This window comes from Balearica regulorum, chromosome 1 (genome assembly GCF_011004875.1).
Source record: "Balearica regulorum gibbericeps isolate bBalReg1 chromosome 1, bBalReg1.pri, whole genome shotgun sequence".
NCBI classification, from domain to species: Eukaryota; Metazoa; Chordata; class Aves; order Gruiformes; family Gruidae; genus Balearica; species Balearica regulorum.
In genome coordinates, this window is record NC_046184.1 from 32,102,348 (window position 1) to 32,118,256 (window position 15,909).

Sequence of the window (15,909 nt, forward strand, 5' to 3'; positions counted from 1 at the left end):
GTGCATCTTGATCTGACTGGAATAGATTTACAGTTCTGAATGCCAAAGAGCAGTTTCTGTTTATTCTTCCCTGATTTTAAAAAAACCCACGATACTCTGATTTTAGGTTAATGAGTTCAAAATAGTATTTTATTACAGCATTAAGTGCATGTGGATTAATTAAATTCAGCTGGTAAAAAGGGAAATGTGATGCAATGTTTGGAAGCAGATGTAAAGAAGTACTATATAAGTTTTCCTAGGCAGTCCACTTCGCATTCTCCTTTATCGCTCCTCTAGTTTTCGATACTTGGAACTTTCAACAACAGAAACTGACCTTCATACACAATTGTACATTGATGTGACCTCAATACATGTTTTCTCAGGCCTAGAATAAGACTATTCAAGTCTGCTTTCATGTGTGACCTGTAACAAGATTTGAATTTATGTCTCCATATTTAAGTGGCTTGAGTTAATCTATAGAATCATCTAGTGCTTTATTAAATTATTCTATAATGCATTTATGCACCTTATATCTGGTGAATATGGACAGATGCATGCCAAGTTTTCAGACTTGTTCACATGAAAGAGCTCATCATATTTACCATGTAAAAACTCCTTTCTAAAATGTATTTCTGTGTAATTAGTCTATATTGGGCTTTCCTCTTTTTTTCTTAGAGACAGGGTGGCAGCAGCAACCAGTCAGATTACAGAAGATATCTTGGCACCCTCTCTGCAGCCCAGCATCACTGCAGTCACTCAGTTCCCAGTTTGCCTGCCTCACATGGCACTGGCCATGATGCAGTGCTCCTTTGAGGAGAAAGGGTATAGGGTTTCCCTTGAAAGAAAAAGTAATTTTTGAAACATCTAGGAATTCGAGTATTTTGAACTTTTTTCATCACTTCAGGTCCATGTCTGCTTGGACAGGAAAGAAACTGGACAAGGAAAAGAAAAGAAAAGGTAGCTGTGCCAATTCTCCTGAAGCAGACCCTGTCTTTACCAAAGCAAAGTCTGTGAGATCTGACAGATCCAGCTTCTTCAGAAGGTCAGGGGATCAATACTCCAGCACCAGATCAGAGACCTCCTACACCAGGAGGAAGGCTAGGCAGTCTTCAGAGCTTACAAGGGTTAGTTCTGTCTCTGCTTCCCTCTGCCAAGAGGAAAAAAGGTCAGACGAATGGAAGTACAGGCATGGCTCTAGACACCATGCTTCTGAGCAACAGATAATGGGGTCGGAGGAGGGCTCAGATTCTCAGGCAGGACATCCATCCCCTTTCCAGCAACCCCTCAGCTGCAACTCAATTCATGGCTCACTGGCAAGGCAGCATTCTTCTCTCCAGCACTGGTTCAGCCAGACCCCAGACTACAGCTCAGATTCAGAAGACACTCAGAACTCCTACCACAGGAAGGTAAGACCTTCTACTACTACTCACTTCTCTGAATCTGAAAAGAATTCACTAATGAAATCTGTAATTTTGCCTGAGCTAGCTACTGTCTTAAAGGATGCTTTGGCAGCAGCCAGACAAAGTATAACTGCTGTGTCACAGGCAAGGTCCCATTCAGTAAAGCATCCCAGGGTACCAATTACAGAAGTTCCAGTGGTTCCTCTAGAAGCAACTGGGAGCAGTTCCCAAACTTTTGAGTCTGACCATATGGACAGTTTAAAAGACCAAACAGCTCCTGGGAAAGAGAAATCTGAGGCTGACAAGGCCTTGGAGGTTGAGTCATCCTCTGAAGATGGGGAGGTGTCATCTGAGTCCCCTGCAGAAGACCAAGAAGGACCAGATCCTCTGCGTAAGTTTGACAAGGAGAATCAGAATTATCTGTTCAAGCATATAAAGAGAGTGTTAATGCTAAAATCTTCCAAATCTGAATGTGCTTCAGAAGAACTGCCTGTCCACTCTGAAGAAGGCAAGGTAGATAATGCACTTCCTATCCATTCAGCACTGGAAGATCTTGTGTGTAGGATTTGGGGTAATCCTGAGGCAAAGCATGAAGCCCCGGCAATCCTGCATAAGCTCTATCCTCTTCCAGTGGATAAAGCTGCTTTGTGGGGGACCTTGCCACAGGTAGACAGGGCATTGATTACTGGTGATTCTGTACTATCAGTGCCTGCTAATATGGATGCTGTCCCTAAAGATCCTACTGATAGAAAGGTTGAGGAAGCAATTAAAAGATCTTTCAAGCTAGTTGCAGCCCAGCTTGGAGTATCTATCTACTGCACTTATGCTTCTAGAGCGTTACTAATATGGCTGGAGGAAGAACGAGCCAGATTGAAAAAGAAATGGGTCCCATCTGGTACTATGCAGAGGAAACACAGGCTATGTAAAATTGCCACTAATTTTATCCACGATGCAGCTGAGGATTCTCTGAGACTCACCATCAAAAATATGGCTTGCCTTACTGTAGCCTGGAGAGCTATATGGCTGCGTCCTTGGACCTCATCGCTAGATCTAAAACGTAAACTGCTGTCTTTACCATACACAGGCGGCAAGCTATTTGGTGAATCCTTGGTCCAGATCATGAAGGATTTTTCAGAACACAAACACTCCTTACGTCAGCTGAAAAAAAAGATTTCTATTGGAAACACTTCATGTTCTTATCCTCACAAGTGTCTGACCTCCTTTCGTTCTCCTCCGAAGTTTAAAGGAGGGAAGGGAAAGTATAAAGTCTCACAATCATTTCATGCCAAGTATGAAAGGACATCTCACTTTCAGAGAGACACCAGACCATCAAGAGGAACTTTCTAAGAGCATAGATTTGCTTCCTCCTTTCTCAGGAACTAGGAAGAGTGAAAGACTTGGAAATCTATACTGAATAGACTTCAATATTTCTGGGCAAGTAAGCCGAATACTTGGAAAAGTAGTTGTTTCAAAATAAGATTTAAATTATTAAATTACTTAAATCTTAATGACTAATTAAGATCTTCTAGAGTTGTGATAGCTCTCAATTTTAGGGGAGGTTTTTGTCACATTAGATTTCTAGGCTTCCCGGTGTTCTTGGGATGGCTTGGATTTGTTTGAAGTTTTGCTCTCTTCAACTTCATCTAAGAGCATACTTTCTGCAGAACTCGCCAACATCGGATTTTCTGCCATATCAATCTAAAGAAGGAAATAATACTTTAGGAAACACATGTGTTTCGGGAACCACAGAATGACCGGGTACACTGTGTTCCTGTGACTGGAGGCATACCTGCACCTCTACATAATAAGGGAAAATGGTGCCTCTGTAGCAAACTGATTGCACTACAATCCCAGTGGTTTCCTGAGTTGTAGAAGACTGAGGCAGTAAATTGTGGACAGTCAATGCTTACACCAAGAAACTTCAAGAAATACAAGAAGTACCACAAATGTATGTTTATTTAAATTAAAATTAAAGACTATCTAGAGCTCCTGTTCAAGTCAGTGTAGGTATATAAATCAGCCTAAATTTCCATCCTTGGCCTTAAATCCGGAGAAATTAAGAAGTTATGGCATCTACAGACCTGTGGATTCATGGGTAGGGAGAGACTGCAAGCATGCATTTCTTAGTTAATTTCACAGGAAGGATGAAAGTCTAGCGTCTCCTTGCAGTCTACAAAATGTTCTTAGGAAGCTCAAACAGGACAAGGCAACTACAGTAGTAGGACTACTAGTGTGGCAATGCAGAATGTTTACACATTTTTTGAATTATTTTGCCTCTTCAACATTTTGACACACACAATATTTTTCCTAGAAATTCTTGCATATGCCATGAGAGACTTTCTGGAAATGGTTGGTGGAGAGTATTGAAATTGCTATTTTTATTACTCTTCCTTCTTGTTCTGGGTTGATTAACAATGAAAATATAGTTTGTAACTACAGTAGTATTTTTTTCTCTTGCAGTTATTAGAGTTTTATTGCAGCTTAGGTGTGTTTCCAAGGGGACTTAACAACGATTTGTGCCTCAGCACTGTAATTCTAAGCTCAGTCCCTTCTAGTGCAAGTGATTATGTCAATGGACTGCCTGAAGAATTCTTGTCTCTGAATAGTCCAACTGGATTTGGCAGTGGGCTTATTGTGTCCTCATTTACGCGCACATGCTTTCTTTGATGGCTCTTATTTTAATTCTTGAACATCTGTGTCACTACTTTTTAAGTCAGTGCTTTGATTTCCCTTTGTGTATTTTCCACCAGAAATAGCAAAGGTGGAAAGTTTGATTGAATTTCTCTCAAGCAGATTTTTCTTTAAAATTTTCAGTAGGAGTGAGTCAGGTTCTTCGACTAACAACAATTTTTTCAACCCATTGCCATTTAAAGCCAGAGCTTAATCTCCCGGTTTTTCCAGCTTCTGCCAGCGTTGAAGATCGAGTATTACAGAGATGCTAAAGAAAAACTACTCAGAAAACAAATATAGATATGCTTATGTTTTAGCTAGATTAGAAGTAGTAAAATGTTTTGAAGTCTGGATTGATACAGGTGCATAAACGTATGGGGAAGGCATTTTTCATCTGCACAGTCCTGTCAATGTAGGAGCAGAGCAGAAATCTGTTAGGTATTGGGGCAGAGGTTCTCCTGGAGCGTGCAGGGAAGCCATAGTGTATGGTACTTCTGTGGCTTTACGTGACTGCTTATACCTAAACATTTCTGGGCTGTTGACCTGAGGGCGCAGAAAAAGGAAATTTACTGCCAACAGTTTTCATCTTCTGCATCCTCTTTATGTGTCCAATAGCCCAGAATGCTTTACCCATTTTGTTTGTTTTATGTTGCCTTTCATCTGACAGTTGTGTTATAAGGAAAAGTAGTATATTGCTAACCATATATTGAGTCTTTTTGCATGTCCATGAATGTGGCAAAGTTTAGTGGGAGCTAGTTGCCTGCTGGACTGTAGAGGCATCGTTAAACTGTCTTCCCCATTCTGACTGGTTGCTGCATGTACCCATATCTAAGGAAGAAAAATTGAAAAGTTGAAAGAAGAAAGGAGATTTCAAGGTACATATTTCTTTAAATAACTGATGAGCTTGTGAAATGGAAGTACTTTTTTTACAAAAATAAGTTTGTACTTTGCACTTACACATGTTATTGTCACCTCCGTACTTCTTTATATCTCTTAATCATTACCTGCAAGTTTGCTATGTGTTTCATAAAACTAGGAAGAAAAAGAAACATGTATTCATATATTAGCAATTGTTTATGAAAAATATTTAAATCATGCTTTTAGAGTATGCTTTAATATTAAACTGTTCTTACTAAAAGGGCAAGAAATGTGTGTGGTATATTTCAGTGTTTACTAAAATGCCTGGTACGTACCAGTCTTCACTGAGCAACTTTCATCCCTAAAAAACTACTAGTATGGAATTTATTTGTAAGACAACAAATAGTAAAAGTATCTCTAGACTTAATTTTCATGGCTGTCTGATCTAAATATAAAATTCATACCCGTTCTCACCTCTTGTTTTGTTCCCTCCCGGTACTTACTGTCTTTAATTGTATGCACTGCACACATGACACATTTCAAAAACTTCTTTGGTTTTCCACTGTAATTTTAAACAACCCAACTTGTACTTTATTTTTCATTTCAAGATACTACAGTAGGTTAGTATAAAAGGCAGCAAGCAAAATCACAAACAAAAACTAAAATAAATTATGATCTATCTTGGTTGCATTTTGGAATAATTTAATGAACAACTGTAAGCAAGATCAGCAAATCTTGCAGATACTGTATCAAAATTTATAGCTTTAACATGGTTTTTTCAATGTAGTAGTATATATTGTGCAGCCTAAAGTGTTCTGTAGCTCTTTGGGCATCCGTATTCATAATACAATTCAGTGGCTTTTGCCGTTTGCTTCTTGGCGGCAAACAGAAAATACATTCATTTCCCCAGAGCACCAGGGTCCCTTCTTTGTTTTGCACCCACAGGGTTACAAAAACACTGTCCAAAACATTGATGTCTTCACTTTTTTTCTCTCTCTCCTGCTTGTTGTTTTGCTTTTTATTCCTCAGTTTCTTTCCCTTCCACTCAAAACATTGTATTCACCTAATACAAGAGTTTTGATAAAGAATAAGTGGTACCACGGCCTTTATTTCCTTTTTCTCTGAACAAGGAGTGGAAAGGTCCCTGGATAATCCCACATCTTCTTCCACTGCCAGAGTCTTGGCAGAACTTCTTTCTGGACTTTTATAGTGCAAAAAGGGAGGGAATCCCCAGATTCAGATTTGATTTTTGCATGTACTTTTACCCCAGTGCCCATCTCTGTGCAGGTACACTCCTGGGTAAACCTGCAGGTTTGTTTGTTTTTAATTATACAGACAGTAGAATCTGCATCCTTACTAAAATACAGAAAAATCACAGACACAATGCAACCAACTGTGTAAGTATTTCTTTGTTGTTTGGCTTATAAATAAACTTTGTTTTCAAAAATGCAAACGTGAAAACTTTAAGAGCAGAAGTTCCCATACCCAGATTTATCTAAGTTATAAATGAAAATTGAGTTTTATATTGGATTAAACACAAAAATGTGGATATTTTGAATACAGTGATGGTGTATTATTTGTTTAGTGTATATTCCAGCCTAGTGAATTACACTGGATAGGGTCACATTTTAGAATATTGACCTGTTGAAATATGGTACGAATGCAATTTTAATTTATTTTCATTCCTACATATTACGGCATAAAGAATTATGAAGCTGCTCATCTACAATTAAATGGCAAACCATATGTGCAAAGTTCTTTACTAAAAGCTGTTACCCAGAAAGCATTAAACACTGCAGGTCCTTCTTCTTCAGGAGTAGGACCTGGTACTACTTCAAAGTGAGGGTGTGGTCTTTGTTTGATTTGCATAATCTGTTGCAATGACTGTGATGCCCTCTGATGAGGGCAATGGAGAAACTGCATTGCATGTGATTTTTAAATACTCAATTCCATCTGTAACCTTTTAAATATAGGGTCCTTCCAAAATGAGCTCTCTTCACTAATGTCTCTGTAATCTGCTTGTTTGCAGCGTTATAAACGTTTGCACTTTGCTGCTGGATGCTTGACATTTTGGAGTAGCATTCTTTTAAATGTTACTAGCCTATATGTTTGCGGTATCAGTGAGCACAGAAGATCAACAATACGATCTTTATCCTCATGCCATGTACACAGCAATAACTAAAAACAAAGTCAAGACCGATACAGTCAAGTTTAGAGTTTTTGCCTTTGTGTATTTTAAACACAAAGGTGTTCTTGCTTGTTAATAAGATAGATATTCCTACCACTTCTTCCTTGTGTATGCATAGAAGAATAAAATCTCTGATATGCTTTTTCTGTAAGTATATGTATATTAGAGGTGTACTTCTTTTAGAATGTGATAACTCAGAGTCTTCCAAAAAAGGTGATGAGATGAGGAGAAGCAGCTTGTTGGAAAATTGGTGTAATGGTTTTCTAGCAATAGTGAAATGTTTCTCAACCTTTGTTAGCTAACAATATAATCTGTGTGACCTTGTATGTGCTATATATATATATGTGTTTTCTCTGGGTGTTCAAAGATATTCATTAGGAAGAAAAATAGAAAATATAATTATTGGAAGAACTAAGGTATTTGATTTTAGGAATTACACAGGTAAAATAATTTGCTGAATATATATTCAGCCTAATATTGCGGATATTGTAAATATATTTTTATTTCCTTGGTATTCTATACTTGTTTCTTTATATTTTCCATAAGTGCGGAGTCTTTAAATAAAAAACAAAAATCACTTACTCTTTTGTACCCTATATGCAAAGAAAGCCACATGTTCTGCTTAAGGTAAATAATTGCACTCAAAAGTGCAGCTGGCAAGAGTGGGTTTTAATTGGAAATGCTTTAGAGCTGCTGCTGAAATCTTCCTCTGGAAACTAAAGTGCAGTATAAAGGAGTCTGAAAAGAGCCCAACTGCATCTATTTCATGAAACACAAGCTTACCACAGCTGCAGATTTATTTGGGGATGATGCTGGTGGTGCTGCAGCTTTTCCAGTGACAAGGGAAAGCCCACAGTACTTTCATACAGGGATCTCTCCTCCCTGCCTTTCTTTCCTTTCCTTTTCTGTTGTCCTCCAAATCACCATCGTCATTGTCAGAACATGTTATCACTTATGGATTAAGATAAGGAGACTGATCTGATAAGTAACGACAAAAACTAAGCATGCTCTTAACTGCTCAACAAATGGTATCTACTGTAAGCTAAATTGTCGCTTTACCTGTATAGAGTAAATGTTTTAGCAACTTTAAGAGCAAATTTTTATCGATAAAATACTGATCACTATCAGGATATGGACTTTGCTTTTCTTCTTAGGCTATTTTCATTTGTTTCTTCTGCACCCTTTTAATGGAATATGTAGGTCTCTTGAAAGGTAAGGTTGAAAATTGCAAGTCTGGCCTGCATTATGTAACAAATTATTTGAAATGCAGCACTTTTATTTTCTTTATACTAGTAAAGAAAATCAGTATCTTTCATTTAACCAAATTCATTCTTCATTCATGTTCAAGGAGTCAAAGAAATTAAGTTTAACAGACTAACTTCACAGCACATCATAAGCTTGTTACTTTGGAGAACAAATAAATTATTTTTTTTATAACTTTACAACCCACTTTTTTAATGCTTGCAGTTGCATCTAAATTGCTTCCAAGCCAAGGGCACAAGTCTTATCATTGAAAAGTCATGCACGATGGGGAAAAAAAAAAAGAAAAAAAAAAGAAAAAAAAAAAAGAAAGAAACCTCAAAACCCCTTCCCTCCACTGAAGACATTCTCTGTTTAAACCATTCCTACACCATGTATTCATGTCAACTGCATCATATTGATCTGTCTCTACAATGTGATGTGGGTTTACTAAAGGATTATAGGTCTGCACATGTGCTTTTTATAAACTCTGCATGCATGGCTGATTTTGTCTTAATATATAATACATCAGTTAATTCCTTTTGTTTGTTTGTTTGTGTCTCCAGTGATGCGGAGGACCATAAACCTCTAAAAAAAGGAAGCCGGACACCTTCAGACAGAACTGTGAAAAAAGAAGACAGTGATGATAGTTTAGTTGACTATGGAGAAGGTGTCAATGGTCAGTTCAATGAGGATGGCTCCTTTATTGGACAATATAGCGGTAAAAAAGAGAAAGAACCTGCTGAAGGAAATGAAAGCTCTGAGGCTCCTTCTCCTGTAAATGCCATGAATTCATTTGTGTAACCACAGAACTTGATCCGCTTGTATCTTCAGTTTGTTTAAAGCACTTGTGCATCCTCCTTCTCGTACTATGAACATGCAGGTAATGGAGCTCCTCACCGCAAGACGTTTATGCTATGAGAATATGCAGGTCAATACAATTATACAGCATAATGACACATTAAGTGGTATGTTAGTATGAATCAAAATACAAAATTCAAATTTTTTTGAAAACTTGGGTATTTTTACTTTTTTTTTTTTTTAGAAGGAACTGACACAAACAATAACATCGATTTATAATTTTGTTTCCTGTTGAAAATACAGTATAATGCATGGAAGAAAACTGCTACACAATTCACAGATAATCTCGTGTACACTATAAAAACATGGTTTGACAATTTGTTATGCAGTCCTCAGCTGAATCCCTGGGTATGAATTCCGTTTTCATTGTCGGAGTGTTATAGTAGTATTATATAGAACTTCAATGTCTTTGTGGACATTGTTGTGAAATTGGTGACTTAATGTCTAGCTATCATATGTCTTTTTGCAAGACAGTTAGGAACAGTATGTACAGTATATAATTGCTAAATGATTTAAGTATGACACTTGCATTTGCTGATGCTTAATGAGACCCTATTATCTGCTCTTTGCTCCTATTACTTTATAGCCTTTTTAATCTATCAAGTATTACAGCAGTACAGTGTTCTATTTTTACATCAAAACACATTGGATTGATTTTAGGGCATAAAAGATACGCATTGCAATGCATTTTGGAATTTGTACAGTCACTGAAAGAAAAACTTTAAAATGAGATAAAATATTCCAGAAAACACAGGGCAAAATACATTCAGTGCCTTTATACAATATGCATTCCATAATGCACTGTACTACTAAATCAGTTGGTGCAGTAAACTGTGATTAGCGGACTACTATCATTGCCAAATAAAGTAAAAATGTGAAGAACAAAAAAAGTGTTATGAAACTGTTGTGCTAAAAATGGAAGGTTTTAAATATTTTAAATTACACAAGAGTATGATTTTTTTTCCTTTAAAAAGAAAATAAATGCTTTCTAGACAGTTACAGCACAACATGTTTTCATGGCCTTAGAAGAATTAAAAAAAAGAAAACAAAACACAACCAGAATTAAATTATTTACTAACACAGCAAGGTATAAGCTCTTGTAAAATAAATTGTTAAAAAACCAAGCCAGCCGACCACACCAGCGAGAATGCATTTCCCTCTGTGTCCCGGCCTGATCAGCGTGGCAGCTTTGTAATTACCTACACCCTGAAGCAGTATGGGGGTTACCGCTAGGAACCACAGAATTCAATCTGACAAGTGCTAATACGGTTTAGTGGTAAAGGGTTACCATTATTGGTTACAAAATTATTTTCTCGCATACTATATCAATCAAATGTTTACCTCCAAATATAAATTTTTATAACAACCTATGGTTGAAGGAATGCTCAGTTTCATTTGCCAATAAATTGGTTTTTCATAACTTGCATCAAGTTTAATTTTAAGTAAGCTTTTTATATGTAGATATTTTGTTGAATTTGTAAATACACTTAAAGCGTAGATGCTATATGCTTCTAGGTGTTACAGACAAATAAAACAAGAAAGCTTATGTTGTACTGTGTAAGAAGTACTATAGCCAATGGTGTGCATGGTATTTTAAAGCATCTACTTAATTATTTTTTTTTTTTTTTTTTGCTGTGAAAACGAATTAGTGAACTGTTCTGCTTATTTACTGCAGATTCCTAATTGAACCATTCAGAGCTTTTGCCAGTGCATTGCACTAGACCGTAGTACACCTCGCAGCTTTCGTGTATATATTGTAGGTAAAGCACAACTGAAGTAATCACAAATGTAAGCTAGCTGTAATAAGCTTCTTTCGCACCTTTGAGCTTTCCATTGATCAATTTTCTTAACGGGAATCGAAATAAGAACAGAATTATACAAACATTGATTACAAAGCACAAAGAGAACGTTTCTTAATAGGATTTGCCAGTGGTTTTGGTAAAAGAGAAATATAATTTTACTCTTATTTAATTGTAGATGCTGAATTATCTGTGCATGTGGGGGTAAACATACAGGCTCACTTCTGTAATAGTGCAACAGATTTTGTATTAAAAATAAATGTGGTTTTAAAATTTCACTGTTTGTTCTGTTTACACTAGCAGTAAAAATCACAACCGATTCACCGTGTAATTAAGAATTCAAAGTGGAAAAAAGCATGAAACAACTCTGGCAGAAGCTGTTCCCATGATGTTACAGGACTTTATGTACTGCAACCAAATCGGTTACAGAAAATTGCATAATTTTACATGCTACCATTTGAAAAAATGCGGATTTGTCTGAGCAATTCCCGTTGAAATCTCCTGCTATTTACATTTTACTTCCCTGGATGCTTTATTTAGTTATATTTCTGCAAAGAAAAAAACTGAAACAGTCACGTTCCATACCTGCAAGAGTGAATAAGAGAAAATAAGAATGTTTATTCAAAATTAGGAGCCCTCAGATAGGATCCCAAATCAGGATTTTGTATCCTAAAGGAATTGTCTGACGTACAAAATTGTGGGCACTTGTTTTTATACAGTACATGAAGTGAGGGAATTCTAAATAACATCTTTTACAGTCCACAAAATCCATTGCAATGCTCTTTTCCTATCCTGTCTATTCTGTATATGAATGGAAACAGACTGGGCGGGAGGGCAGCTGCTCTGCAGAGACGACTGCAGGAGAGCCCTGGATTCCCAGAGATACAGATGCTTCAGGAGATGATACATCAGAAAGTTGATGTTTGCCCGTGATGCTTGAAAGAGGGATTTTATCGCTAACTCAGAAGCCATTCTGTTAGCCCTCCGAGCCACCTGTGTGCAATTTGGAAACCCCTGGCTATTCCAGCTTCTATCATCTGCAGAGTCTCTGTTCTGGCACCTTCAGATATTGGGCTGCCTGTTTTTCTGTACAGGTATCTGTTGATTTTTCCAGCAATATGCGTTGACTGGGAGGTATGAAACACAGCTGTTTCTGTTTTGATTAAAGAATAATTCCTGAAAAGAGGGGTCTGAGTTGGGACAAAAGATTTCGTACGATAACCATTTTTGGAGATACACGTACGTTCTTTGTGCATGTTCCCCAAAGTGTACTAATACATATAGTCACTAAATTTTCCTTTTAGTGATATACCTTTGCTTTTGGTTTTATTCTCACTGAAGTGATTGTATAAATCTGGAGGGAATTAAAGAGGATACCCCAACAGTAATTTTTCTTGTAATCTTCTATTCTCGCATTGTTTCTAGGAAAATACAGTTTCCTTGTGGCTCCACATAGTAGAGGCAAAGTGGCGAAAGATTTGGGAACCAAATTCTCTTCATATGCTGTCTGGCCCATTTTAAGACAGAACCTATAGAAATAATATATGAAGAAATATTGTCTACAGTATGGAAGTGTTATCTTATCTGAAAGAATTGGGGAGAAAAGCAGGAAGAGGATGACATTTCAGTAATTTCTGTGTTTCTGTCCCCCTCCCTATCTGTCTTCCCCCTCCTACTGCCTTAGGAAAGAACACTTCAGAGGGCTGGCAGAAGCAGCAAACTGGTGTCATGGGAAGATGGAAATAACTGAATGTGCTACTTGTAGGAATCTACCCCCGAATGATGCCCCCCGGGGTGCAAATAAACTGGCCATCATTGTAAATCTCTGAAGGGATCTCTTGCTGCTGTTTGTACACATGAAGTAGAAACTTTAGACCAAACTGTCAGGATAAATACGTGTCAACAAGACTTTGACAGACAGTAGATGCGATCCATCGTGACTGTAAGCAAGGAGGAACATTGTGATCCTTGTGGTCTCACGACTTTTGGCAACAAAAATACACACAAAATTCCTTACTGTGCTCACATGTAGGTGAGCTGATAAAAAATTCAGATCACGTTTAATAACTGAAAGATGGATCTTTCCTGTGGGTTTGGAGAAGTTTGTCCACCTGTGAGATTGGGAGCACTGGCTTTGTCCTCTGGGGAAACCCCACAGGATAAAATCGAAGCCAGGTTGCAAGTAATGGGTTCGCAGATGTTACATCCTGGAGACTGAGGCCAGGCAGGAGATGGCTCCTGTCACCGCGAGCCGGCCAGCCTTGTGACGTGTTCTGTCTTACCCCAAGGTAGTAAGTTTAGAAGATAACGTGGTTTCCCTGTCAGCTGAAAAAAACATGGCATCATGTCAAAATCTAAGCCACTACTGTAAATTGAATTTAATTCTGCTTGGCTTTCCGTTACAATTTGGATATAAATGAAGCGGAGGGAAAATACCCAGTTCCTGGCCTGCCATGTTGTACAAAGCTGCGTGCGCTGGGTTTCAGACCTGAGCCTTCGGACAGGGAAACTCCTGACAGTCTATTCTGGTCCCTGACTTCTTCAAAATTTTGCTAGGTTTTATGCTAAGGAACATTAAGGAATCAGCTACATTTACCTCTGATAATAAACTATACTTGATAAGTATCTCCCAGGGGGTGCAGCCCTATTTCCCAGGCCAGAGGCCTCTGAAGAGGGACGCTTTGATCTGGAAACCCAACATCTTCCCTGACAGAGGATGGCTGCCCTCTCCGTACATTACTCAGCTTTCTGTTTGTGAAGATCTAAAGGGCTTCAAGTCTTCATAGGACTAAAGGGACAAATTAGGTTTTCTAAATGGCAACTTTCAGAATATATACCAAGTAGATGGTCTGCAATATATGTGCTGTAGTGAGGCGGGGCCTGGCGGGCATGCTGGCATGAAAAGTTAGCCTGTCCAGAGCTGTAGGAAGAAGAGGAAGCAAAAATGAAACTGTTGGGACATTGGAAATGAAAGCACAAAGGTATTATAACATTTGAAGTGTCTTTTAAAGATTTGAGAAACAGCCAGGAAGATAGCTGGCCTGAAGGGGAAAAGGAGAAAAGCAGCCTATTTTTCCCACATGGGAGAGTCAGCAGGAGCCCTTGTTAGTCTAGAGCCACCCAACCCACCACGTGGAGACCAGACTGTCCCCTGTTGACAAACAGCATATAATGGAGTAATAGCACATCACTCTCCTTCCAGGGAATTTTATGTTTTGTGGTTTTGCTATTTTTTCCAGCTATCGTTTCAAGACTCTTAGAATGACTTACTGATTTTGAGACTTCGGTCAACTTTAATTGAAAACTGCCAGTAAGTTTGCAGGTTTGGGGTAGGGGAAGTACTTAGATGTATGAACAAATGCATGAGGCAATTGCTTTCATTTCCTTGCTTTTTCAAACAAGCTAAAACTATCTCCTGGGAAACAACTGCTTCCTGTAAGTACCGGGCAAGGCTGACTGAAGAGACCCTTTTCCCTTGGCTTTGGAGTTTGACTGGTGTTCTAATAATTTGAGGAAAGGGGGCATTTTCCAAACTATTGAGATAGATAGGGAAGATGATACAACCGTAAAACCGTTTGGTAATCAAGAACCTACACGGTGAGGACTTCAAACCTGGAATATCAAAATCAATGTTTTTGAAGAGCTTCTTCAGGAAAAAGAATTGAGGAAGATTAAAAAAAAAAAAAAAAAAAAAAAGGCAGCTAATTGAAACAGTTTCTGGCAGTTTCTGGCCAAGTCAGAGGATGGATGAATGGAAAAAAAGCTGATGTGGACTGGAATAGTTTGATTTCCAGTAAGGCAGTAAGGAGAGGAAGTGTCCTTTGCTAGGCCATCTGATGGTCTCTAGACACAAACACCACATAAGGAAGCACTAGAAAACTGGTTACAGTGCCTACAAGTGAATACTTTAGCTTTAATTTTGTAGTGGTCCACAAGCCACAGTTTTTAGGTGTAATTATATAACATGAACAATTAGTGAGCCAATTAGCCAACAAGAACTTTTATTTAGCTGAGATTATTTTTTCTTCCTGGCTGTTTCCTAACCAATGCTTGGTTCCAAATTTTTGCTTTAATAAGAAAACAGCTTCTGCTGTTCTATTAAAATTAGGCAATGACTATAAACTTTATCAAAAGGGAAGCTCATATATATTTTTCTAAAACCAACTGTTTGGTTTTTTTTTTTAAATGTGAGAGGCAGCTCAGTCTTTAATCATTACTGTTTAAAAATAACAATTGACCACTAGAGGGAAGTCACAGTTGTTCATTAGCAGAAGCCTACGGGAAAACTGCTACCCAAAGCAATTCATCAAAGTTCACATCCCATGTGAATGCATATATATTTTTTTATTTATGTAAAGTATCTATAAAATAGTGGCTAATAAGAGTAAGATGCAAGTTCATAATTATTTGCTTGTTTTGAAAGAGTTAATAATGCTTGAAAAAGTCAGTAAGCAATAACATTAATGACCTTATTCTAAGTTGCCCACTTGTTATCATAATCATAAATTACAGGGACATTTTGGGCAGAATTGCTGTTTGAAAAGTAAATTGATAAGAACTATGGGACAGGGATGCTTGGTCTGAAATGCAGTAGCCAGCCCTCTCCCAAAGGCGCACGGAAATAGCGTTTTTTGGAGGCAGACTCAAAAACCAGCCGAATACCTTGCTAGGGCGTCAGTTCCTGGAACAGTGTTTGTAGGTACCTGCGCTTGGCAGCTGCACAATAATAAAAGAATGGTGTTGACCTGGTTGGTTTGTAGCCAATGAGCTCAGCTTTTGCAATTCACATAAAGCCTCCATCACTCAGAATGGGTTCAAAACAGGGAGGGAGATGTGCTGCTGGCCACTGAACCTGCAAAACTGGAGGGCACAGGTTCCCGTGATAAACCCAGCAAGTCCAGTCCAGTCCAGTCCA

The 15,909-nt window shown here is 38.0% G+C and overlaps 1 protein-coding gene across 35 annotated transcripts in view; it reads left to right on the forward strand.

Moving 5' to 3' along the window:
* Positions 1-11,272, forward strand: part of NRCAM (neuronal cell adhesion molecule) — a 165,720-nt gene extending 154,448 nt beyond the window's left edge. For 21 of the 35 annotated variants that reach the window (XM_075744408.1, XM_075744416.1, XM_075744379.1 and 18 more), the window contains 2 exons: positions 884-4,924; positions 8,901-9,010. In XM_075744408.1, coding sequence (XP_075600523.1) covers positions 884-2,726 — 1,843 coding nt within the window. In that variant the 3' untranslated portion in view covers positions 2,727-4,924; positions 8,901-9,010. Of the gene's footprint in view, positions 1-883; positions 4,925-8,249; positions 8,308-8,900 lie in introns of all 35 variants that reach the window. The other 14 variants (XM_075744590.1, XM_075744601.1, XM_075744583.1 and 11 more) reach the window with 4 other exon arrangements.
* The last annotated feature ends 4,637 nt before the right edge of the window (positions 11,273-15,909 follow it).